Here is a 27135-nt window from a genome sequence, read left to right as displayed (position 1 = left end):
CCCTGACCACAGTAGGCTCATGGCTATATCGTTTTTGGCTGTTGGTTTTTGTTTTTCGAGACAGAATTTCTCTGTGGCTTTGAAACCTGTCCTGGAACTAGCTCTGTAGACCAGGCTGGCCTCGAACTCACAGAGATCCGCCTGCCTCTGCCTCCCGAGTGCTAAATAAAAAAAAAGATTTATTTTATTTGTGTGTGTGTATATGCATGTATATATACATACATGTGTGTATATATACATGCATATATGTGTGTGTGTGTGCCAGAAGAGGACATTGGACCCCTTGGAGCTGGAAACTGAACTGTTCTTTGCAAGAACAGCGAATGCTCTTAATCACTAAGTCATTTCTTCAGTTTCCATTTTTCCTAAAACAAAAATACTTCATTTTTAAGTGTGTGAGTGTGTGTGTAAGTGTGTGTGTGTGTGTGTGTGTGCGTGTGTGTGCGTGTGTATGCCACATCCCTGCGAATGCTCTGTGAGCCGAGGGCTTGGAGATCTCAGGAGATGGAGTTACAGGAGGTTGTGAAGCTGCATGAGGTGCCTGCTGAGAAATCAACTCAGGTCTCCTGGAAGAGCAGCAAGTGTTTCCAACCAGTCAGCCATCTCTCTACCTCTATTTTGCTATATTTTCAAACTAATTTCATAATTATTATATTTCCCATACCTTTTAGCTTTGGATGATTGAAAGGATGCAGTATCTTGGAAGGGAGATTCAGTGATGGCAAATGCGATGGTTTAATATTGTTGCAGTTGTTATAATGCTGCCTAGCATGTAGTTAGTGCCATGTAGATGTTTTTTTTTAAATATTTATTATGTATACAATATTCTGTCTGTGTGTATGCCTGCAGGCCAGAAGAAGGCACCAGACCCCATTACAGATGGTTGTGAGCCACCATGTGGTTGCTGGGAATTGAACTCAGGACCTTTGGAAGAGCAGGCAATGCTCTTAACCTCTGAGCCATCTCTCCAGCCCCATGTAGGTGTTTTAAAAACAATACCAGCTCTCAATGCATCAGATTATGATTGTTAGAATCTCCTTAAGCCTTGGGAAGAAAACGAATCTTTTATTTCTGCCCAGTGCAGTTAAAACAGATTAGCTGAAAAACAAAGCCGACCGTGGTAGGCAAAAACAAAACAAAACAAAAAATCTGGAGGAATTTAATAAATGAGTAAGGGAGGCCTAAGAGATGGCTCAGAAGTTAAGGGTGATTGTTGCTGTTACAGAGGACCAGAGTTCCAATCCTTGCACTCGCGTTGAGCAGCAGCTCATAACCACCTCCTGTAGGGGATCCAGCGACTCTCTGGCCTCCTCGGGAGTGCACCACAAGGCATGTACATGCATATTAGAGAAATGACTAGGGATCACAGAGGTCAGAGTACAAATTTGGAGTGAAATAATGTGAAAATCCCTTTCTCTTGACTATTAGTCTAAAAACTGATACTTCAGTCTCCAAACGATTGGCTCTTTTCGAAATACGGCGCCAGGGTTCCCGGACCAATGCCACGCAGGAAGATTTCAGGCCCCCCTGGAAACGCCCCTCCCCTTTGAAGGCGGATCGCCAGGAGAAGCTCTTACACATGCGCCTTACCCGCTGGTCCATTGGAGCGACTGCCAGGCGCATGCGCAACACCCAATGGACAACAAGATGCGGAAGAGCTGGCCCTGTGGAGGCTCCCATTTCTGAAGCGTGGGAGGCAAAAGAGGCGGCAGATCGTAGAATTCAGTTTGCACTCCAGCGGGTCTCGCAGGTCATTAGAACCAATAAGAGAAAGAAGCAGCGCCGTGGTGGCGCAGAGAGCCGACCCCTTTTCTGAGTCCTCCAGGCGGGCGGGGGCCAGGGAGCAAAGGCGCCATCCCTGCGCTGAGGGGCCCTGGGGGCCGGGTCCCGGAGCATGGCGGACTGGACGGAGACCCTGAACATGTGGAGGTGGAGCTGCCGAGGCCGTCTGGCCAGCTGTCAAGTCCTCATTGCTAGCGCTGCAAAGGCGGCCACAGCAACTGTAGCAGAGCCGCGCTTGCGGTCTTAGGCGGGAAAAATGACAGCATGAGTTCTGCCACTGCCTAGTTTCCTCCCTTTTCTTCTTTTGTGCTTTCCTCTTCCACACATTCCGTCCTCCTCCTTTCCCACCCCTGTACTCTTCTTCCCCCTGACCTTTGTGCTCTTTTCGCACTTCTGTCCTCTTCCATATATCCTATGCACTGCGTTTCCATCTATTCTTTATCAGCCTCTGTGCCTCTTCCCTTCTCCCGTCTTTGTCTTTCCTCCATCCTTTTTTTCATCCTATCCCCCCCCTCCCAACACAAGCTCTCCATCCTCCTCCGCCCCCCACCCACCTCCACATCCTGCCTCATCTGCATCCTCCTCTCCCACTTTTCTCCGCCCTCGCGCCCAAGCCTCCGCCCATTAGCCCCCGCCCCCAGCTGCCAGTCCCCAGCAGCTCAGTCCTGCAGTGAGTCCAGAGCAAAGCACCAGGAGCTGAGCACTGCTGGCTGTGCGGGCTAGCAAGTCTGCGAATGGCTCAGGAGAAAATGGAGCTGGATTTTGAGGCTGACACATCTGATGGGGGCACCCTGAGACGGGCCAACAGTGCTCCCCTGATCCATGTGCTCAGGTGAGCTGAACTGGGGAGATCGGAGTGTGGGGTTCAGAGATTTGTCCCTGGGCAAGAAGTCTTCCTTCCCGAAAGTGGCAGTTCGAGTTCATCTGGACTCCAAACTGAGGGGGTTGAGGTCTTCTTTTCTTTACAGTGGCTTGGCTCGCTAAATGGAGGGAAAGTTTGACCTTACACTTTGGCCACGTCTGAAAAAGGGGCCCTTTCTACCTGGGGGCCATATTGTCCAGTTCTGAAAGAGAATGTAGAAGCCTGCCTCTGCTGACAGGTTGCTTGCCCTGGCTAATTTCCATCAGGGCAAGTGAAGCTGAACCCCCTGAATTAGGCTTGTAACTTGACACCTGTGTCTATGAGCTGCTGTTTCTATGCCGAGTTTAGGAACCCTGGCATTAACAGAGGTTTGCGTTAAGAAATCACAGTTTATCTAATAACTTGGGATTACATGGTGCACTTCTATCTTATTAAGTGATTTGGATTTGTTACAGTGTTTTCAGTTTTAAAAGCTGCCTGAAATGCGTTTCAATGCCTAAGAAGAGAAAAAAGAGATGGTTTGTGGCTTAGGTCTGTAAACACTGGTTTGAGAAAATAATGGGGGGAAAAAATCACTCCTTTAATTTTAGTGGCGGGATGTTGTCTCTTGCAAACAAGGAATTTAAAGTGAAATTGTGTGATAATGAGGGCTGGTTGGTTCATCTAATGAAGCTATCACACTTCACTTTCGTGAGTAGGCGACCCCCTCATAGAGGGCATGAATACAGCACACAGGAGCAATATTTGCCCACAGCAGTTTTTCAAGCACAGCTGAAGGCTTGATAATGCTTTGCTCCCTATTGAACTGATTATAACATCTGTATTTTGCAGAGGGGCGAGTATTTTTTTCCCTAGATTTAAATATGATTTTGAAATGGAGGGAATGACGAAGTGACTGTTGCATTTCTGATGTTGTCCTTGGCATCAGCAAGTAATGTTTGGATGTTTAAGAGGAAACTGTCTGTTTTGTCTCACCCCCCACCCCACCTTCTCTCTCCTTATCTTGTGAAAGTCTGGTAAGCAAGCAATTGCTAGGGCCCTGGGCTGTCCCACTGACCTGCATTTAGACAATTAAGGGAGAAAATCCCACTGTTTCGAGAACCACAATTTAAGTAATTACTTGATAGCATGATGTGACAGACAAGGGGAAAAGAGACCAGGCCTGGTCTCGATTGTCACTAGCTAGCTATACGGAGTGAGTTATTTCTTTTTGCATCTGTTTTCTCATTTCAAAACGAGGATAGCTGAAATAGGTATTGTCGGTGGTCTCTTAGAGCCCAGTACAGTTCACTGTTGAAAATCCTTGAGTTCCTGTCATGGCAGAACAGGCTGCTAGGCACTTCAGGGATATCATACAAAGACGAATAAAGCGCCTCGCCTGAGAGACTTAATAACCATTTACACTTATTTTCTATTTATTTCCATTTTTCCCTTTTCTCCTTTTGTTGTGATGCTGGAGAACCTTTTTTTTCCTAAATAGAAGGTAAAATGTGAGCTCTGTATGTAGCTGTTTAACAGTGTCTGTCTGTTAACGTGCAGGGGGCCATGACTTAATCCACATGGACATACAGACATACAAATGTACTGGAATGGTAGTGTAGCTCAGGGTAGAGCTTTTTGATGGGGATATACAAAGTTCTTCCTTCTGTCTCCAGCCCTTCATTAAAAAATAAATAAAAAGAAAGTTTTTCCACCTGTCGTGGTATATGCTTGAGCCCAGGAGTTCAAGACCAGTATGAACAACAACAGCAAAACCATGTCTTTAAAAAGCAAGGCGTTGTCTCAAGGAGCTGTCATCTCCCGGTTCCTTTAAGTTTGGAGTCGGGAATGGTTGCCTTATGTTTGTGGAATGAGGAGAAGGTTGTGCTGTGCCTTCATGGAAGCAAGGCTCTTGAGATAGGTGTGGAAGGAGAGGATGAACTATTGACAGATGACGGCAGGGCGTGGGAGGTCAAAGGGGAAACATGAGCAAAAAAGGGAAAAAAAAAAAAAGCAAACCTCTTCAGATCTCTCTATTCACTTGGACCTCGGGATCCAGAGGCAGAGCAGCAGAACTGGTGCATGGGGCCATGGGTGCATGGGTGCAATGTTAGGGCTTCACGGGGCTCCCTGGTTCTTCTCAGGTGGTACCACGGGCAAAGCAGTAAGTAATTCTCATGGTTCTCTGGGGGAGAGAGATGAGCTGCTCACGTCTGACAGGAACTGGGTTGGGGGGTGTAGTTCTGACCTGAAGCAGCTGGAATGAGCCAGTCTGGAGCTCCGCCCTCCACCTCTCAGAGCTGTCCCCCAACCACTGAGGAGATCAGTATCTAGCAGAAGCGGAGGCCGCAGCAGCACTCAAGCCTGGCCTGCCAAGAGGTTGGTAAGGAGGTCCTCGTCTCTAGGAAATGATGAGCCATTGAAGATTTCATTGTTAATTGCGAATTGGAGGGTGTTGAGCTCAGCTGACGGATAGCTTCCTTTAGAAGACGCTAATCCTTTTATTTTTTTTTTACTTTTCAGTGACCTTTCACAGGTTTTTGAGCCATATCCACTTAGAACTCGGAGGAACAGTGCGACAATTATGAGCCATCATAGCTTGGTAAGTATCAACGTAAGTATGTGCAGTGATTTAGATGGGCGGGAATACTTTCAAATATAGCTCTTTCTGGAAAATTATGTGCTGTGCACATTTTTTTTGAAAAACAAAAGATTTATTTTACCCATCTTGTTTACTCATTTTGCAATAATGGCCATTCAGCTTTTGGTCCATACACACAAGGGTTGGGGGTGGGGCTTAAAAATTGCCTTCCTTGCTGTAGGACTTTGTATTTGTAAAAATCATTCTTTGTTATTTATTTCTACTTGCGTCACAGTCGTGAGGTAAATCAGGAGTAAGTTCCAAATATAGCCGAGAACCGTGGTCTTTATTTGTCCTAGGATGTAAAAAAAAAATCACCTAAATAGTGGCAGAATGTTTCTGACACTCATCTGTCAGATAACACTGGTTGTCTAAAATAAAGACCCCTGGAAAATCTGTGTCTGTATTCCCAGAAGAGCGGACGAGTGTGGATTTTTCTCTGTGGCAGAGCTGCTGGGAATCACCGTGTTCGATGGCTGCACTGGGGAAACGATGAAGAGGTTTTTATATAGTAGCACTTCACATGCAGAGCTCACTCTCTCGGCAGCTTTAGCCATCGGAGACGTGAGCACACGGGCCTCTAAATGGCTGAACTACATTTCCATAGTCTGTGCACAAAGGTTCATCCATTTATTTATAGGACAGCCTCTCTGACCCCTGAATCATCTAAAATTTATACACAATTATAATAAGCTTCCAACTCAGTGGTGTGGTGGAGGCAGCAAATCAGAAGGGGTGCATTTGGGTTAAAGGTCTGCTAATAGTTGCTAGCAGGGGAGGCGAGAGAAAGGCAGAAAAGCAGACAGGATTTTCCCCTCCCGATAGTTTGTGGTTTGGCACAAGAGCTAAGAGCCTGTTGATAGTCCCGAGGGTGTCACTAGTATAGAAGCATATGGTAACGTTCTTAAGGATCCCTGGTCATTAACCTTTTCTTAATTTCCAGCAACATCTACCCTCTGATTGTATTTTACATGGTACAAAGTCCTTTCACTCGTTTAGTTCATGTAACAGCCTCCACGAAGTAGAAAAGAGACAAGACATGAGGTGGGATCTTCCCACTTATAGGCAGCAGCAACTGACTCATGACACTAGTGACTTGCTTAGGATCACACGGTAGTAGATGGCAGAGCTGACACTGGACTAGAGAGCTTCCAGGGCCATTCTGTTTGGTTTAACCAGTTTGAGAAAGGGGCCACTAGAACACATTTTAGAAAGATTTCCACTGCACTGGGTAAAAATCCTCAAAGAGGGGACGTTAGCTATCTAGAGGTTTGATTCGCTTCACCTACTTCCCTGACAGTACTTGAAAATATAACTACTTATTTTTGTTGGGTGTATGAAAAATGTTCTTCCGTGTTATACAGCTATGCTCCTGATAAGAAAAGCATAGCAAAGACGGGGAAAACGAATTTGCCTCTCTGCACTTCACTTAGCTCTTTTATAAGAGGTGAAGATTCTTATCCACTCTAGTCTAGGCTCATCTGTCATTACTCCACATCCTTTGCTCTGGCTGCCTCATTTTCTAAAGGGCCATGGTAATTCACTGAGCCTTGTGCTCTCCATCAACCCCATCCTCCTCCTTTCTCGCGTTTTTGCTCCTTCAGAACCTACTTTAATCCTTCTATCTCCTTTGTACACGTTCCCACACCATCATGATATTAATGACACTCTATACTAATATTAAAGCACACTGTATAAATCTTAATGTGCTCATCCGTGTCCCATAGTAACAAGGAAAGAGTGAAACGTTGGCAAAGGAAATGGAAAGGAAGCGATGGTGAAAAGACAAGCAGAGAGGTAGGACCTCCACAATTTGCCAACTGATTAGCCATATGTGAATCATCTAAAATTTATACACAATTATAATAAGCTTCCAACTCAGTGATGTGGTAGAGGCAGCAAATCAGAAGGGGTGCATTTGGGTTAAAGGTCTGCTAATAGTTGCTAGCAGTTGATTTGGAGGCCAAATTACATTCCTTCAAAATAATCATAGTCCTGTCACAAAATGTAAGATATAATTCAAACCGATGGATTTTACAGGATTGTAACAGTCATAATGTAAATAATTGCTATTTTCCATAAGAAATACAAATGAGTGTGTAATAGTACAACATCAAACATGACAATTATTCTGCTTAAGCAGCCTTATGCTATTACAACTTTTTAAAATAACAATTTTGGGAGAAGGAGGACTCCAACTGACTGAAATTGTGTTTCACTGTGACCAGGGGAGTGGTGGTGTCTTGATTACAAGGAGAGAAGTTGAAAAGATGGGTAGTTTGAAAGGAAAGATTAGTTCTCTCAGGGGACTAAGGTACCACTGATGCCATGCTGTTCTCCAGAACCATATTCTAAATCTTTTTTGTTTGGTCTCTGCTAGCTACCTGATTTAGCACTATTTACTTCCAGCCAAAGACACTTCTCATTTCACAGATAAAACAGACCCTTATCTTTTAATTTCTTAAACGATTTATTTATTTTTAGTATGTTTTGAGTTTGCATGAATATACATGCATATGTGCATTCAGGAGCCTGGGGGGGGGCGGCAGAAGAGGGTGTTGGATCCCTTGGAATTAGAGACACAGACAAGTGTGGGCTGCCATGTGACTCCCGGGAATTAAACCCAGGTCCTCTGCAAAAACAGTAGTTCTTAACCACTGAGCCATCTCCAGTCCTGACACCTGTCTTTTATAATACCATTTTTCTTCACTTTAAAATGCCTTTGTCTTCACATATGGCGCTGCTCCCTGGTGGTTAATACATTTTCTGTTGCCCCTGTCACTTGGGGTCGCTGTTGTCTCCTGTCTTAGCCTCTCAGTCTTTTCCTCTCTAAATCTTTGGCTCCTACCTTTTCCCCCACATGTATTGTATGGGACGATAGTCTTCTTTCATGTAGGTCTGTCCTTCTTTTCTGTTCCCTTCCCTGGCCTTTTTCAAAGAAAAAAAATCTAGCCTTAACTGTATCTAGCTCCTTGTCTCCTAATTTCCTGCTTGTTGGTAATCTTGCTGCTTCTACCACAACTCCATTAAAGGCCGTCCTTGAAAATGTCACTAATGCCCACTTAATTGTCTGTGTCAGGGGGCTCATTTCTTATCCCACTTGAGCTCTTTGCTTTCCTTAACACCATTTAGCCAGCATCTTCTTAAAGCTCTTAGAACATTTTTTTTTTCCGGCTCATACATTATTCTTGATTCTGGTTCTAGACATAGTTCTCTTTTTATCTCTGTTTCAGAGCCACTCTATAGTTTTGTCTAGATTGAGAAGTTGTATGTTTAATCAATGTTGCATTTCAATTTCTGACTTCCTCCACATTTTTGGGACTGTCCTCATTTTGGCTCTGTTGATGAAGGTCACTACCTTTTGGCATTCTTTAGTTCTCTGGATGACACACATGTGTGCTTTCTCACAGTAGCCTATTAGAGTAACCCTGTCTTATTTCCTTACCTGGTAGTTTATAATTTTCAACGAACTCATTAAAAGTTCAGTGGTAAACTTGTGTTGCTTTCTTAATGCAAAAAATGACATTACAAAGAATTTTACTTGTAAAGTTTTTCTTGTTTCAAAACTTAGAAGAAAAAATACAAAAAGGGTGGGTAATGGAGGTATATCTTTTAAGGTAAAATCATGTCTCAGTGGATACTTTTACTTGAATTAGCTTTTGCCTAAAAAGCCCATTTTTGTACTGCTCACATTAGAATTTTTTTTATTTTTTAGTTGTAATAGCATAAGGCTTCTTAAGCAGAATAATTTGTCTTGTTTGATTTGATACTTTTAAAAGCTCATTTGTATTTCTTATGAGAAAATAATAATTATTTACATTACAATGGTTATAATTTTGTAAGATCCACTGGTTTGACTATATCTTACCTTCTGTGACAAGATTGTGGTTTTTTTTGAAGGAAAATAATTTGGCATCCATATTAAAAAATGAGGGCTTGAGACTATTGATAAGAGTCCTTGTCTGGCATGCATGAAGCCCTGGGTTCATCCCTAGAACTCCATATACCAGATAGTCAAGAGGTGGAGACAGGACGATCAGAAATACAAGATCATCATCAGCTACCTAAACAGCGAGTTCAAAGCCAGCCTGGGCTATGTGAAATCTTGTCAGAAAGAGAAGAAAAGATGATGTAAAGGAAACAGCAATTCTTTTGAAGGTTAACCATGCCGTCTTTCTTTGATCCTAGCTAGGGCAGTGTGCATGCAAGGCAAACACTCTTTCCCTTAAACTGGTCTTGCTTTAGCTGTTATGGTTTGTGGTGATAGCATTAGAAATCAGACCTTAGAGATGATTTATAGTATGGAAGCAAAATGTTCTTCTTGCCATTTTCAAGTATTTTTGAGAACATTAATCATATGTAAAATGTTATGTCAGGTTTGTTAGCCTATCTTTACTCATTAGTGCATCAGTAATAAAAATTGATATCATTGGCATTTTTTCCTTTCCCATTTCACATAGCTTCTTATTTTAGATTAGTGGAATAATGAATACTTCCAAGGCCCAGTCTTTTTTCCCTTAAATTTATACAGCTTTCCATTCATTTGGGAAAAGTGCTAAAGTCAGGGCCTGTCTGGCAACAGATGGCGCTTTGAGGCTGGACACCTGGTGTACTTTCTAAAGACTGCATGTGTTGCCTCTAGTGTATTAATGTTTAGGGGTTGAAGAGTGAAGTTTCTAAGAATATGAAGAACTGCGGAGGAAGAGGTGGAGCACTAATACTGGCAACGACGGATGCTTTGTGACGCACACAGTAGGAAACGTTTACGTTTAGCTTACTTGCTCAGGTCAGAAATTTGAGACTGAAATCTTCAGAATTAGCTAGGGTGCCACTCCAGTTAGCTAGACTCATCAGACTTCTGAGTCTGCTCTCAAATACAGGTAAAGCATGGCTGCCAATCTCAGAATGGTAGTTCTGATCACCTGGGATTGTTTCAGCGTTATTTGAAAGAGACACATGGCGGAAAACTATGATTTAGCACATGTGCTTCTCCTTATAGGAAGAAGGCCTGGATATGATGAACAGAGAAACTTCACATGAAAGGTCAGTGGTTAGCAAGGGCAGGGCATAACCTACTGTGTCTGGTTTGTAAACTCTGATGGCTTTTTTTCTTTTTTAGGGATGCTCAAGCAGTAATGCAGATAAGCCAGTCGTGGGATGAAAGCTTGAGCCTGGTAAAGTGTTCCCATGCGTGCTTGTTTTGTAACTTCCCAGAAATTTTTGTATTATTCAACTGTCTTGGTAGATTCTTTCATAGACTGATGGCCTTCCTGCTTCCAGAGTGATTCTTAGTTTTGATCTCTGCTTTACCAGCAAAATGTTTGAATGTGTCCATTTCTGTTCTTCACAATATAGGCATGTTGTTGTAGTCGTACATAAGATTTGTGACATGCTGAATGAAGGTAATATTTTATGTTTACAGAGTGATAGTGATTTTGACAAGCAAGAAGAGAAGTTATATTCTCCAAAGAGAATTGACTTCACTCCAGTTTCTCCGGCACCTTCCCCAACCAGAGGATTTGGAAAGGTAGGACATTGTCGACCAGATATTAACTGGCTCTTGCACAGCAAGCTGTTTATTCTAAAATATATATACACAATTCAACTCAACTCACCTTCAAAGTCTCCATAGAGTTGAAGAAGCAATGAAAATCTATGGTAGTGAATTGGGAAAATGTCATATGTATGAGGCACTTGCATAGCTATACTGTTTCTGTCATGTTTCAAAAGAACCTTTTAAAACCAACAAAAGAAAAGCATCTTTGGAAAACTGAAGTGCTGTTAACAGTTTTGATAGTGCATGTACTCTCTCTAGCAGAGTTTGTCACCATCTTTGCAAATGTTCGTGAGTAGCAGCGGTATGCCACCGAGTCCTGTTCTGAATGCAAGACATTTTTCAAGGTAAAGGAATTTGAGTGTTAAATGTGGAGACTGGAAAGATGACTCGGTGGGTAAACGCACTTGTAAGCACGAGGATCTGAAGTGAGATCAACACCTATAACCTCACTAGGAGACTGAGACAGGAGGATTGCTCGGGCTTGCTGGCTGCTTAGCCTAGCTCTAGATTTAGTGAGAGACCATGTCTGGCAGGAATAAGGTAGAGTGTGATAGACCATCTTGCTCTGGACTCCAAGAGCATTACCACACAGGCACATGAACTTGGACATGTGTGTGCACATGCATACATCTCACACACAAGAGAGGGGGGGTGTCTGGAGTATCACTCATTATTTTTTTCCTTGAGTTAATTTTACTATGGAATTTTTCAGACATACATTAGAACTTCATAATGAACAACCATATGTTCACCACTTATATTGAGGCATTAACATTTTACAAGATTCTGTGTTTGAGATTTAATGCTGATTGATGGATTGATTGTGATACCAAGTCTTGAACCAAGAACCTCGGGAGTGGTGGGAAAACTCTATCACAAAGCTGCATCCCCAGTGCTGCTTAGTGTTGATTTATATTCAGAGAAAATACACACACACACACACACACACACACACACACACCCTACCGTGCTAACACCTTTTTTTAAAGGTAAAAGACGTTATAGATAAAAATCCAAATGCATTTTTTAGTAAGACACATTTCTTTAAGCAATTGTGGATATTTTGCAGTAGAGAATATTTTTTAAGATTTTAATTTATTATGTATACAGAGTTATGCTTGCATGTATGGCAGGCCAGAAGAGGGCACCAGATCTCATGACAGGTGGTTGGGAACCACCATGTGGGTACTAGGAATTGAACTCAGGGCCTCTGGAAGAGCAGCCAGTACTCTTAACCACTGAGCCATCTCTCCAGCCCTGAGAATATTTTTTTTAAATGGCTTAAAATGCCCTGTTTTTTTCATATCGCCATATGTTTGAGTCTAATCGCCCTATATATAAACACTTTGTGTTTCTGACTATATGACTGTCGATGTTGCTTATTTGCTAGGTTGTAATGCTGCGGATCTTTTATCCTATTTGTTTATTTGTCAAAGCAGGAGGAGTCCAGTCAAGTGCATCAGACCCAGTGTTCTTGGTCCTGTTAAGAGAAAAGGTATGTGGCAAGTATAGTTGACAGGACTGTGCTACATACTTCAAACCTAAGAGAGCAGACCTTAAATGTGCTTATACCACCCCAGCAAAAAAAGGTAACTAGGTATGGTAATTAATGTATTTGTATATGTACCATTGTACACTTTACTAAGTATGTATACATTCATTTTAATAATATTGGGGGAAAGGATTCATCACACTTCTGTTATTGAATTTAGCCAAGCTTGAATTAGAAACTAGAATTCTCATCTGAAGTGAATTCACAGAATTAATTTTCTTTTTTTTTCTAAAGAAATGTTAAATATTTTCAAAATATTCTGTACAGGATCTATGTTACATAAATTAGCTATTTTATTTTCTCTATATTTTTATAATTCATATCTGAATTATATTCTTATATTCATATTATTAATGTATATTCCAAAACAATTGCCTTTCAGAGATCTCAGAGATGCACAATTGGACATGTGTGCAGAAATATAATCTGGCATAGCAAATACATCTGTAAACACGAAGTTTGCCTAGAAGTAGGACTCACGTTCCCATCAACAAATTATACCTCAGCAGAGTACAAGTTGTCCATTAGTCAGGTCTGGGAAGTTTTCAGTGTACGCGGGTGCTCTCTCAGTTGCTTATTTTGAATCACAAAGCACTAAAGTTTTCTCAGTCTGCAGTAGATTTAGATGTTCATGTAAACCCTTGATAGCATCTGTTTCTTTAAACATGGCCGAGATGGTTGATAATTGGTTTAGTCATTATTCCTGGCAATTTGACTGTATAATTAAAAGTGCCAGGTGCCATTTTATTTTATTTTTTTATTATTCATTTTTTGTTTTGTTTTGATACAGTCTTATGTCACCCAGGCTGGCAATGAACTCACTATATAGATATATAAGCCAAGACTGGCCTTAACTCTTGGTCATTTTGCTTCTGTCTCCCAAGTGTTGTGATTATACATAGGTGCTGCCATCTAGTTTTTTTCTTTCATTTTTACCAGCATAGAAAATATGGTTTTTATGGCATTTTCTTGTATAGTTTATGATGATTTTCTCCCACTACGCTGCCTCATCCCTTCTCCTCCTATTGCCCTCCCTCAATGCCTTTGTGTTCCCTGTATTTTTAACCTTTTTCCTCTCAAGACCTCTTTTTCCCTTCTTATGAGCCCACATAAATGCACATATAAAAAATTCAATCTGGGATCTTCATGTTTTATAGACCCACATAGTTATTTATAATTTTTAAAAGATTTTTTTTAAAATTTTTTGTGTATGAGTGTTTTGTCTGATTTGTGTGCATCACATGCGTACAGTGACTGTGGAGGGCAGAAGAGGGCACTGGATCCTCTAGAACTGGAGTTTGAACAGATGGTTGTAAGCCACCCTGGGATTCTGAGACCTGAACCCAGGTCCTTTGCTAGTACAACAAATGCTCTTAACCACAGTGCATCTCTCCAGCCCGCATCTACATCATTTCTTAAAGGTATCAAAAACATACATTGAGGAAAAAAATAACAGCCTCTTTAGCAAGTGGTACAGGAAAAACTGGATGTCCACATGCAGAAGGATGAAACTATATCCCTGTCTTTCATCCTACACAAAAAAAGCAATTCAAAATTGATCGAAGACCTTAATATAAAACCTAAAATGCTAGAATTCCTAAAGGAAAACACCTTAAGCTACAGGTGTAAGCAGATGTCATTTTAAAGAAGAGTTTTTCCAATTGCCTTAAGAAAAAAGCCTGGACAGATGTTTCAGTGGTTAAAGGAGCATGCTGATATATTGTAAAGGACCTGAGTTCTGTTCCCAGCACACATATTAGGTCCCGGGGGATCTGACACCTCTGGCTTCCAAAGGCTCCTCCACTCATATGGACATACCAACACAAATGCAAACACACACATCATTAAAATGATAAAATAAATCTTTAAGACTTAAAAAAGAGCAGTTCAGCTAAGTGTGATGGTTCATGACTGTAATCCTAGTACTTGGAAGGCTAAGACAGTAGAATTACCAGGGCTTGACACTATACTGCACATAATAGCATAGTGAGTTTGAGGCCAGCCTGGAATATAGACTGAACTGTCCCCAAAAACATTTTATATATATATGGCTGAAAAGATAGCTAAATGGTTGGGACTACATACTGTTCTTGCAGAGGACCTGGGTTCAGTTCCAAGCACCTACATGGTGGCTGACAATCCTATTTTCAAGGGATCTGATACCTTCCTTCTTTTGGCCTCTGCAGGCACCAGGCACACATGTGTTACACATGTATATATGTAGGCAAAACATTCATACACATAAAAATATGTAAGTCTTTTTATAACCCTCAAAAATAAAGCAATTCAGATTACCTTCAGGACCACTAAACTAGGAAGATGGCTTTGGTGAATCTAGCCCTACACTCACACACAAATTTAGAAGTATTATCTTTTTTTTATATTTATTTATTTATTATGCATACAATATTCTGTCTGTGTGTGTCTGCAGGCCAGAAGAGGGCAGCAGACCTCATTTACAGATGGTTGTGAGCCACCATGTGGTTGCCGGGAATTGAACTCAGGACCTTTAGGAGAGCAGGCAATGCTCTTAACCACTGAGCCATGTCTCCAGCCCTAGAAGTATTATCTTTGATCCAACTTAGAATTAAGGATAACTAGGTATGGTGACACACAACTGGAAATCACACTTGGGTAGTGGAGACAGGAGACAAGGTCAACTCAACTTCATGAGGCTCAGTCTCAAAAATATCAAAGAGGGCTGAAGATGTAGCACTCTTGATAGAGTACTTGTGTAACATGTACGAAACCCTGGGTTTGCTCTCTGCTCTAGCATAACAGCTTGGTGATGCATGTTGTAATCATAGCACTTGGCATGTAGAAGCAGGGGCATCAGGAGGTCAGGATCATTCTCTGCTACTTGGGGAGTTCAAAACTAGAAGTCAGAGGCAGGTGGATCACTATAAGTTTGAAGACAGGCTAGGTTGCACAGTGACTTCTAGACTACCCAGGACTACAGAGAGTTGTAGTCACTGGTAGTTTGCCCATGCTCCAGTGGATGGCCCCAAACCCATGCACATATGAACAACACTAATTGGACTTAGTAGGTTATAAAACAAATCATAAAGATGTGAAATTGGAATAGGGTCATGGAGGGATAGAGGACCCAGGGGAAGTAGGAGAAGCAAATTGGTGATGAATATGATGATATTTAATTGTTTACATATATGAAATTATGAAAATATTGAAGATGATGTGCTTTGGAAAGTAGGTCCTGATATAGTGATACTATTTGTATTTAGTAAATCAACTCCCTTTATTTAATCTTGGAAGGAATCATTTATAACCTTAGGAATGCTCTTAGGAGCATTAGATAAAAGTACACTTTAAACTAAGGTTATTATTGTTATTGTTATTAAAGTAAAATCTGTCTAGTAAGTTAATGGAGTTAATGTTTAGTAGCTATTCCAAAATCAGCCAGTAGGTGGAGGGATTCTTTGCTAGAGTTTAAAACGCAGTTTCGAAGCTTCACAGAACAAAGCAAACACTATAACTTGTGTGAGTGTCAGTAACTTTCACAGAAGCTCCAGAAGAAAAAGTCATATTATTTAGTTCATAACAGGGGAAAATGAAGTTTGCATGTGTTCTCGTTTTCTCTTTTTCTGTCATAAGTAGTTCATACAGTTTTCAGTTCAGTTCCATGGTCCTACTGAGGTATAGCTAAACTCCTGAATTCAGCAGGTTTCTTTGTGCTAGTTTCCTTGCGTGTCTGATGCAGGGTTTCACTCTGTAGTACAGGCTGGTGTGGCATTCTGGACAGCCCAGTTGCTCTCTACCTCACAAAGGCTGGGATTACGTGCTCACCACATTTATCTTAAATTGTCTTTTCCATTCTGTTTTCAAGCTCAGATAAAGACCATCAAATCCAAGTAATATGCACCATTGAAATAAAAAACAGAGTTTGGGGCAGGAGAAGCAAACAACCTTTACTAGTTAGTGGTGAACCGTGAAACACGATTCTCATTGGTGCCGTGTTTATGATTACAAGTTCAGTGAAAATCTCTAGGGTTGAGGAAACCAGTACAGTTCCAAGTTTGTGAACTGGGTTGCTGTTATTGCTTTCAGGTGTACTTTCAACTATATTCTTATATTTAGTATAGCATCCAACTCAACCTTCTATTTCCACACTATCAGAAAATACATCTTGTTGCTGTCTCAAGGATGTGTTAAATTATTGAAAGATATAAAATAAGTACTCTTTGCAAGCCATAAAATAGTCACCATGAGCTTTAATTGTTTGGGAATACCTACTTTGTCTGATAAAATCAATGTTTCTTTTTATTGGAGAGAGAGAGAGAGAGAGAGAGAGAGAGAGAGAGAGAGAGAGAGAGAGAGAGAAAAACATGCTATACATAATACATGAAAAATGAAAGCTTTTTTGGTCAGTTATAAAAACATTTCTTTTATGTTAAAGTACACAAGAAAGTCATTGTTTTTAAGGGGGAGGTGTTTGGAGAGAAGGTCTTATGTAGTGTAAGCTAACCTGGAAGTAGCTATGTAGCCTAGGTTTGAACTCTTGTTCTTCCTGCCTTTGTCTCTGGAACTCTAGACTCCTGTCACATGCAGAAACTTTTATATATAATAGCTTAAAGTATTCCGAGCATTGGCTATGCAAATATCCCCCTCATTTTAGCAGTGCTCTTGTGTTTGTAGAATTGTTTTATGGTAGCTATGTTTCTTGTGTTGTAGGAGAGATGGAGACAGAAAGCCAGCCTAAGAGACTCTTCCAAGGCACCACCGGCAAGCTGTCTGCAGATGCTACTACGCAATTGTCTGATCTCAGTTCATGGTAAAAATGAAATGAAAAAAACTATTAGGGTACAATTCATGTTACAAAAGAACCCCATCGAAAGAATATTGAGATAATAGAAAATGTAATTCACACGCACACAGGCAAGTCTCCACAAAGGTGTAGATGGTTTTGAGTGACCAGGTCCTCTGAAAGTCCAAGTACTTCTTTGGAAGTATGTGTATCCTTTTAGTTCCTAGCCCGCTAGGTCAGACTTTCTCAAGGACAGTGTGGTGTCGTGCCATCAGCTGACGGGTGTGAGAAAGCCTCTGGGTTGCTGTGCAGAAAATGCATATTGATTACCCCTGCTCTGCTTGCATTTCATGTTCCATGCTTTTCACTTCTAAGAGATGGCTGTGTTCTCTTAACTGTGTGTGTCAGTCAAACTTTTGTTCACTAGGACAAAATCCTTGGCGTGAGCAAGGGGAAAAGGATTTATTTCAGCTCATGGTTTCAGAAGTTCCAGTCTGAGGTTCGCAGGCTCTCTTGATTCTGGGCCTGTGGTGACGCAGGTCATCATGACAATAGGAATAGCTGGCAGGGCTACTGGCCTCGGGGAAACCAGGAAGCAGAAAGGAAAGAAGGGACTAGGGGAAATGTATGACTTTCATGTTCATGCTCCCAATAGCTTCCTTGCTCCTAAAGTTTCTGCCACTACCCAAAATAGTGCCACTACCCAGGCAAGCAGGCATTCAACACATGAGCTGGGAGAGGACATTTCATATTCAAAACATTATACTTGTGGTATTTGCTAAGTAATGTGATCTATTGTGATAAGATCTTTTTAGAAAATTTATAGCTGTCAATCACAGTGCTAATTAAGATTGCAGTTTCTCGTTGCATTTTGAAACATAGTCTTACTATGTAGTCCAGGCTCACCTCCAGCTCACTGTGTAATCCAGGCTGACCCAAAAATTACATCCCTCCTGCTTTAGCCATCTGAGTACTAGGACCATGGGCATGTACCATCAAACCCAGCTTAAATGTGCAGTTTTATAGTAACAGTTACTAATTTTTATGGTCCAGGTCACATGATTCTCATTCTAGTTTAGGTCTGAAACATAAGGGTTTTCAGTGTTTTATGAGAGAGTTGACTTCTTTTCCTGTTCTTAAAGTTGAGCATTTGGATGCCGACAGACATCTGGGGGGAAGGCATAGTAGCAGTTCCTAGGTAATATTTTGAAATCTTTCAGGATATTCCAGTCAACTTGCCAAGTACCCATATTTTATACACAGTTGTATAACACCTTTGAGAACTTTTTGATTCCTCGGTTTTATAGCTGAGAGTCCTTTTTTAAAAACCTCACAAGGGCATTCACTTTAAAAATAGAATGGAACCCTCTAAATGGAAGAAATATAAAAGCCACTCGGTGCTGTAAGGGTGACAATTTCTTTTTCCCAAATTGCACGTGCATCATTTTGTTTAAGCTAACTTGTACTTCTAGGTGAGCAAGTCCTAAGTTATTGTCATTCATGAGGCTTGCTGACTGGTACTGTTGGAATGCCTTTTAGATTGCTCCTATTTGTATCTTCCACTATCTCTCCGTGGCCTTGGTAGTTCAATTGCTAATTTTAGTACAGTGTGTCTTCCCAGATATGTAGAGATTGCAAAGAGCAATTCCTGGAGCTTGTCAAGGGGACTAGTGGATGAAACTATATACCTGGTACACAAAAGCATGTGGCTTTTATGGTAAAGTGTGAGTATAGGCACATGACTATAAATAGATTTGCTTGCCCAGTTATTTATCAAGTGATCCAATGAGGAAAACATTCACAAGGAGAATGAGGAGCTGGGTGTGTAGAATGAGGAGCTCTCAGTGGTAGAGAGCATGTTTAGCTTGTACAAGGCTCTGTGCTGCCTTCAGCATGGCAAAAAACGCCTGGTGAGACTTATATATATTTATACTTTATGTCTTTTTTTTGACAGTACCACAAAAATAGCAAAAGAAGTTCATGCAAATTAGAAAGCAAGGATAGGGAGCAGGTCATGGTAGCACATTCCTGTGATCCTAGCACAATGAAGGCTGAGACAGATTGCAGTGGTAGAGGCCAGCCTAGGCAGTAGTGCAACAGGTTAGCCTGAAGTATTTAGTAAGGTTGGATCAAGCAAAAGAAAACCAGGAGGAGGTATAGCTCAGTGTCCAAACACTTCTCTAGCATGCTCGCCACCTGGGTTTTATCCATAGCAAGACCAAAATTCAAACCGAAACAAAAGAGAACAGGAAAGGAAAAGACACAGTATTTGTTTGTGGTCCCCATTCCTTGCCTGGGCGGTGATCTTTTATCAGCACAGCCTTAGCTGACAATGGCAGTGCTGTAGTGGAACTTGAGCTGCTGTTACAAACCATGGCTGTACCTGGAGGAGCTGGGAGGGTCCTGGAGACATGGACATTAATGCTAAATGAAACCTAAACTAAATGAGTACTGAGTTGAAAGGGTCTGCCTGAGCTACACAGTGAGACCCCATCCCCACAACAAAACAAGCCAACAACTGGGACAGTGGTTCAGTGGGTCGGAACACTGACTGTGCAAAGATGAGGACCCAAGTTTGGATCCGCAGCACCTACATAAATGCCAGGCAAGACCGCACACACCTATAACTTCAGTGCCGGGGACTAGGGGAGAAATAGATGCAACACTGGAGCTTACTGATTAGCTGGCATAGCTAAGAAAGCTGGGAGCCCCAGGTTCAGTGAGAGATCCTGTCTCGAGAGCAGGCCGAGAGAGACCCAGCATCTTCCTCTGGCCTCCTCTGGTCTCTATGTGAACAGTAACAGACATGAATATTCATATGCACACACATGTATGTACTACACACACAGCCTTTCAAAAGATAGTTAATTAACTTCCAAGTAACGTTTTCAGATAAATTTGTGACATCTCAAAGGATCTTAAAGCTTCAATTTGTGTTAAGATCTGCAAGACACATTATATACTAAGGATGCTGACACTTAGGTCTACAGGGAAGAAATTTTGTGAGTTACTCTGAATAATAAATCTGGATTCCGCTTTTACAGAAACTTCTGTCTCTTAATGCAGTTCCATTGGTCAACATCATATATCCATATTGTTAGAAATGGGGCCAGAGATAGGAAGTGCCTGTGTCCTGGTTTCTGTTGCTAAAGATGCCAGACTACTCAATAATAAAAGCTGTCAGTTAGAGAGTGGCTCAAAGACCTGATAACTAGCAGATATGAGCTCATCTTTTTAAACTTTTCTTTATTTCCTGTCCCATCCCACAAAGAGAAAGAAAAGATACATTTCATAGTCTTTAAAGTTTATGTGCTAGTTAATAATCTTTAAAATCTGACATCTTTGAAGTATAAATTAAATTAGGACATTGAATGTGAACCCATTTAGGGTTTGTGTCCATTTGGGCATACTTTTTATTTCCTTTTTCCCCCCCAAAAAAATCCTGAAATCACTGTCAACAGAATGTGGGGAACATCACCACTACAAAGCTGGAATTATGTCATTTGCGAACATCAAGAGTTTGAGCATAATTCAGAAGTAAGCCTTATTTGGCACTTCAATTGTTTTTTGTTTTTGTTTTTCATATTAAGAGCTCCCCTTCTGTGCCTCATTCAGCTGGGAATAAGAGTGTATGTGTCTACAGCACTTCAAAGCAAACAAAAGCATTTTCGGGGACCCTAGCCCTATGGTAAAGATTAAGTGGTACCCTGCTTTGCCCGTAAAAGTGAAAATTCTCAAGTTTTCTTGCCCAGTGCATCATTGTTTGATATGATGCTTAATTTTAATATTTGGAGTTAGATTTATAGTTTGAGTCTTCTCATTATATAGTCCAGACTGGCCTAAAATTCAGTACGTATCCCAGTCTAGTCTTGAACTTCAGATCCTCCTGTCTCGTGAGTTCTGTGTCTACACCCTAGCTATCATGATTTTTAATGTTTTTGATTTGCTTTTTGAGACAAAATTCTACTCTGTATCCAAAGCTAGCCTTAATCTCACTATGTAGCCAACGATGACCTTGAACTTCTGATGCTCCTACTTCTGCCTCTGAAATGCTGGACTCTCCGGTGTCACCATGCCTAGATGATTTTTCTACAATTTTTTATTTGTTTATTTGTGTGGGGCCATACACACGGGGAGATCAGAGGACAACTTTCAGGAGTTAGGTCTGTTCTTTGAACTCAAGTCATCAGGCTTGGCAGCAAGTGCCCTTACCCACTGAGCCATATTGCCAGGACTCCTAGCTTTTTAAAAAAATATATGTATATAATAGTAGCTTGTATGGATCAGTTCACTTTCGATTCAGATGGTCCTGTGTCTGGTCTGAATTTTCTTTACTTTCCTATGATTGTCTGGCTTTTGGCCACTAGTAGAAGTAAGACTCGTTATCATTGGCACTCTCATTAGATATTATATGAGAAAATAAGAAACTCAAATTGGACTGCACTCTGTTGCTTTTAGAAGCGCTGGTGTAAGATGTAATGGTGATCCATAAGAGTTACTTTCACACAGTAATCTCTGTGGGTTGCACAGTTACACAAGTCCTGTTCTACATGGATCTAATGATTGGCTGATATGACCTGGGGCTTCTGCTTCCATGACCATGTGACCAGATTAACTAGAACAGAAACCAGGTCTTAGTTCAGTGTTAATGAACTAAGTTAAGCTTTACTAAGTTGTGAAGCTAAATTGTGGTGGAGACAAAATGTAGCTGTGCCATTTTTCCATTAGTGAGAAAAATTAGAGACTTTTATGTGTAATAGTAAAGAAGATATTTTGAAATGTTCAATTTTTTTCTAATTGGTAATGTCTCTGCCATCTTTTTTTCTCTTAAGTAATCAACAAATTAGAAAAACATTGTACTACACAGTCTTATTTTGTATTTTGGAATAAATACTAGTGTCTTGTTACAGATGAAATCTTCTAATCCTGAGCTCACTGTCATTCTGGTGCTTGCAATAAAGAATTCTTTATTTATCTTCAGATTATCTGCATGGTGGCCAAATGTTAATCTAAGTCTCTTTCTTCCTGCCAAACGGCATAGAGCATGCCCTTGTGCTGCCCAGCCAATATGTGCTTTAGGAAAGTCAATTCATTTTAATATTAGTCTAGGCAAAATGCTGCAGAGGAAAATTCACATATGTTCCAAAGGCAAATAGAAAGGTCCTTTTGATTTTCCAATGTCTTGGATTATCTGTGTAACTTTTTTTTCAGTTGTTGAATAATTCATATTTTTGGACCATTTTGCCATGTGGTTGAAGAAGTATCAGAGCCAACTAAGTTTTCCAGACTTCTTCCTTAAAAGTGGTATTATTAATGATGTATTTGACAGCAGTGTACATAGTGTAGGAGCAATGTGGAATATACTGTTTCCATTTTTTATTTTTACTTTTCCAAAACCTATTTGTAATCTGTCTCCACCTAAAAGCAACCTTCAGGCAATAGAAAGATGACAGAGGGGACTGTAGTGTAGCTCCAGCGGTAACGTGTTTGCCCAGCCATGTGTGAGACCCTGGGTCCCATCCCTAAATGACATTTGAAACACTAGGTCTAAAAAGTCAGAAGAGAATAAGTTGCCCTTCATGGGAATGGTATAGGCCTGAGATTTACAAATAAACTATACGCTTCTTTACAATGGAAATATATCATCTTGGAAACTTAAAAGAATAATATTAAAGACAGTGTCTCAATTGCCTATTTTAGAACACAACAAGTTTTCCAAAGAAGCTAGTGACAGACTAGAACCCATATTTCCTTGAGTCATAATTCCTTCTCTAATTATGTTTTTCTTCCCTTTCAGAAAATAAAAAAGTATCTGTGTAAACTTAAACTGCTGGACTATTCCAGTTTGGCTCTCACTGTGTTCTCTTGACTCTATACTGTCTCTGCTCTTGTCTGCTTTTAATTCCCAGAAGGGTCCTTGCTTCTTCCTACACCTTCCCAAATTAATGCCTATTCATCCTTTCCATCAAAACCCAAACCTCACTTCTGAGAATCCTTTCACACTTCGTCCAGGTTAGATCAGGTTGCCCATGTGTCAGACTCTCACAGCACCCCCTTCCTTCCCTTTGTTACTCACATCGCAAAGAGTAATTATTTTTTATGAGCCTGATCATTTAAATCCCTGTCTCCTCCACTATCCTGTATATTCAGCGAGGCTCAGGACCTTGTCTGTCCTTCAAGTAGCTACATACTTTCTACACTTGGCAGGCACTTAGTAAATATTAGAATAAGTGAATGAGTAAATTCAAGGCAAATATAGAGCATAGATCCATGACTCCTGGGAACTGAAGCAAGAAAGGTGGCATGATGCCGAGCAGAGGTTCTCGGTTCCATATAAAGTACGAATAAGCCAGGCTCAGGCGGGCCAAATTCATTTCTGGGAACACTGAGCATCTGGGCTGGGTGGGAAGCATATTCCTGTGCTGGCTTATGGAGACATTTGGTGTCCGAATCAGTTTTAGTGGGAGGATGAAAACAGGCCAGTTGTTTGGATTAAAGAGACGTGATGAGGACCATGAGGAGAGAGAATTTTAGAAACTTAACTGGAGAGTCACTGAAGGGTGGAAGGAATCTTTTACAGATAGCAGGGAGACCTTTGGGTCTGAAAGGAAATGGTATAAAGAATTCATAAAATGAGAAGAATAGGAAAGACATGTAATTAGAGGAGGAAATCATTTTTAAAATATCTGTATTGAAGCCTCTTGGGAGTTTTAGGACAGTTGGAAGACTCTCCTCAAGAGTAGAAGTAGTATGTCTGCAGACACACTTAAGCTAGTTTGCGAATAGGTACCTTAGTAAACATCGGTTCTCCTTCCTCTAAGGCTCTAGACAAGTAAGAAGATAAATATAACACCAGTCTTTTAGGCAGAGGGTCAGGAACCCTCCTTCACAATAACCATGGCATGTCCAAAGGAACACGTATCATATGTTACATAGTCAGGTGCCTCCAGGGGGATGATCAAATTATCCAGAACATCGCGAGTCTTACTCTGGCTTTCCATGGTTTTATAAATGTCACAGGTCCCTCAACATAGTACATTATGCATTTCATTGCTGTGGCCTTTATGCTTCTTCTTATTTACCAATGCTGTACTGATGTGTGTGTCCTTGAAGTCATATCATTGCATGTTATGTTGACCCTGATACATGCATTCGCTTATAATTCTTTTTGCTTTGTCCTCAGTTCAGATATTTTGGATGGCAGTAGTATCAGCAGTGGCTTGTCCTCAGACTCACTGGCTACAGGCAGCGCTCCCGCAGAGTCTCCAGTAGCATGCTCCAATTCATGCTCTTCGTTCATCTTGATGGATGATCTCTCACCCAAGTGACTTAACCATTTCTGATTCAGTGTTTTAACTATTCCCCACATAAAACACTCAGTGAGGAATGCAGAGAACTTTGATCCACACTGGGGATTAAAGTTCGGCAGATTGCAGCCATTCCGATGCTCCCACTTCTGGGCATCTCTGTCTTCAAAAGTTCAATTTGGCAAGCATAGTCACCCTACTAACATCTGTTTTGGCTGATCTCATTTTGCGTTTGATGACTAAATCGCAAGTGCAGTTTTGATTGCTCGGAGAATTTCTTCTCAGTGCCTCAAAGAGCACCTACTTTCAAGCATTTAAGGGGGCACTGATGTGTATCTTCCGTGATTGTTCCTTTCCCTAGCAGTGACATAACAGAGGTGGTCAGAAATTCTCTTGCTTGAGAGATTTATAAAAATTACTGTTGACTACATACTCTCCCATCTCTTTCTTTCATAGCGATATTTAAATTGCTTTGGATTATGTCAAATTTTCATTTCTCTGCATCAGCTTTAAATACATTGTTTTGTTTTCCTTTTCTGTCTGAGCTGCTGATTTGCCATTTCTCACAGAGGGGAGGAAACCCATAGTCGCTTCCATCACTCCCCTCATTGCTTTGCTGTTGGGATGTGTGCACTGAAGACTGATCTTAGAGTGGAGACTGACGTGGACTTAAGGGGGCCTGCAGCAGTCACCTCAGCTTCTTAGGACTTGGCCACCACAGTTGCTGTGTCTCTCCCCAAGCCTGGTGCCCTGAGGAATATATCAAATATTGTTGATATTTCTAGGTGGTGTTATCAAGGAGAAGAAATTCCTGCCTTGACCAGATGTGTGGAGCATCTACAAATGAACGAGTAGTTATTTACACAAACCACTGTACAAAAGTAAGCGTCCAGGAAGCTGTCAGTGTCTCGAGTAGTACTGCGAGGCCTTGGGTGCCTTGGGGTACATTGCCATGCTGTAGGGACGTGTATCATAAGGTCTTGTGGCAAGTGGAAGCTTTCTCTATGTCAGTGCTACTTTCCGTTCGTCTTTGCCGTTTCCTTTTCGTCACTGAGTTTCTTTTGTCATGTGACTGGTGGGTTCTTTGGTTATCGTGTTGTGCTAGAGTCAGAGCCCAGTTCTTGTTCTTGTTCCCTATAGCGAGCAGTTTAATATCTGTAAGGAAGATTTGAGGCACTGAAAGGGTCAATGCTCCCGTGCCCTCTGCTTCCACAAGCTTTTTGAGCTCTAAGCAGTGTATATGCAGTGTGACGTAACATATGCTCTTTCATTTTTACAAGAGGAAACTCCAACTAAAGTGTTTAAGAAATCCGAGTGTGATCTATTGTGACATTATTTATTATTTCTTACACTGCGTACAGTATCCGTGCTGTTAGATTTCTTTTCATGTTCAACATGGTGGGTGACTGTGTTTGATATTCACATTTACCTGCTAGAATTGCGCTATTCTATTTCTGAGTGAATGGAAGAAGCAAACAGAAAATGATTTACACTCAAGTCTTTTGAAATCTAAAATCCTTAGAGGTGGTTTGAAGGAATTCCCAGACCAGAAAGTAGTGTGCTTGATGCCAAACCTCTCTTCTACTCATGAGAGAACATCACTCAGCTTGCAGCAGTCTATTAGAGAATCAGGTCTGCTCTTAAGTTTACAGTCTAATCACTGTCGTAACGGCTGTTAACGGCTTTCGTTCCCATGTTGCTTTAGCCTGTGAAAAGCGCATAATCCTTCAGACCTAACATAAATGTGCTGTTATAAGAATCACCCCTTGTGTGCCATTTTAAAGAAACGTTTCTTTGATGGCACTTGGTATATCCACTCTGTTAATGAACCATATTCAAAGGCTTTTGCCTTCATAATAAGAGATGGCTTTGTCTTTCAGGACATTTGTCATGTTCCCTCTTCTATCTTACTTCCTTAAAGGGGAACGTCTGAGTTCAAATTTAGGGTACAAATTTAGGACTGTTAAGAAATAACCTTTGAAATGTGAAGATATTTAAACACGTTAAAAAGCTTCAGTGGTGAGGTAAAGCTGGAGCAAAGAACTGAAATTGTCCCAGTGGTTTGATGAGATCAAAGAGGCAGGGGCTTCACTTAACTGTTTTAAGCCAACTCTTTTATTAATGAATTTAATTCAATGTTTTCAATTTGCTCTGTCAATTTCATACATGTATGTACTTCATTCTTATTGCTCTCCCTCCCCACCCTCTCTCATCTCACTCCCACCCATCAATCCCCGCTTCTCCCTACAAATTCCTTTGCCACATTCTTGTCTTTTCCTTTGTAAACGAATCTTTTGTTATTGCTGTCCTCTATGTCTAAATGAACTAGAAAGCTAAGTTTGTGCAGGGATTGTTTTGAAATACAAGATAGTCAATTCGCAGAGAAACTTTGTTGACAGTACCCCTTTATTTTTATATAAAGTCTAATATTTGCAGTGTAGTTATTGTTATAAAGTAAAATTGTTTCTTCCTATTCTCATATTATATCATATATTTTAAGTGTCTATTTGAAAACTAGTACAAGAAATGAAACCATAATAAAATCCTATAGATACTGGTTTTGCTTGACTGACTTATAAATCACTGTTTTATGATACCTGCTTTTGGAATAATAGAAAGTTTTGTGAAATGTTTACCCAGTGTATATCTTAAGAATGTGAATTTAATAAAGCATATATACATGTATAAAAAGA

The 27135-nt window shown here is 40.8% G+C and overlaps 1 protein-coding gene across 8 annotated transcripts; it reads left to right on the top strand.

Moving 5' to 3' along the window:
* Positions 1 to 1647: 1647 nt before the first annotated feature.
* Pabir2 (PABIR family member 2) lies at positions 1648 to 27135 on the top strand. 8 transcript variants are annotated; one of them, XM_038317169.2, is made up of 9 exons: positions 1648 to 2614; positions 5147 to 5225; positions 10264 to 10307; positions 10384 to 10438; positions 10687 to 10791; positions 11083 to 11165; positions 12261 to 12316; positions 17063 to 17162; positions 25228 to 27135. In XM_038317169.2, exons 1-9 carry the CDS (start codon positions 2517 to 2519, stop codon positions 25295 to 25297), a joined length of 690 nt encoding a protein of 229 aa, XP_038173097.1. In that variant the 5' UTR covers positions 1648 to 2516; the 3' UTR covers positions 25298 to 27135. The 8 variants fall into 8 exon arrangements, with proteins under 8 accessions (XP_038173097.1, XP_038173092.1, XP_038173095.1 ...); XM_038317164.2 differs by having other exon boundaries at positions 24319 to 27135; XM_038317167.2 differs by having other exon boundaries at positions 12258 to 12316.

This window comes from Arvicola amphibius, chromosome X, assembly GCF_903992535.2.
Source record: "Arvicola amphibius chromosome X, mArvAmp1.2, whole genome shotgun sequence".
Lineage (NCBI taxonomy): Eukaryota > Metazoa > Chordata > Mammalia > Rodentia > Cricetidae > Arvicola > Arvicola amphibius.
Note: the sequence above shows the minus strand (reverse complement) of the source record. Positions and strands in the feature narration are given on the sequence as shown.

What these genes read in the sequence shown, in the direction of transcription:
- Pabir2 (XM_038317161.2), top strand. Translation starts at nt 2,517, where the DNA reads ATGGCTCAGGAGAAAATGGAGCTGGATTTTGAGGCTGACACATCTGAT. An exon ending in GGGATGAAAGCTTGAGCCTG is followed by an intron (nt 10,439 to 10,686) that starts GTAAAGTGTTCC and finishes TTATGTTTACAG; the next exon opens with AGTGATAGTGATTTTGACAA. An exon ending in AATGCAAGACATTTTTCAAG is followed by an intron (nt 11,166 to 12,257) that starts GTAAAGGAATTT and finishes TATTTGTCAAAG; the next exon opens with CAGGAGGAGTCCAGTCAAGT.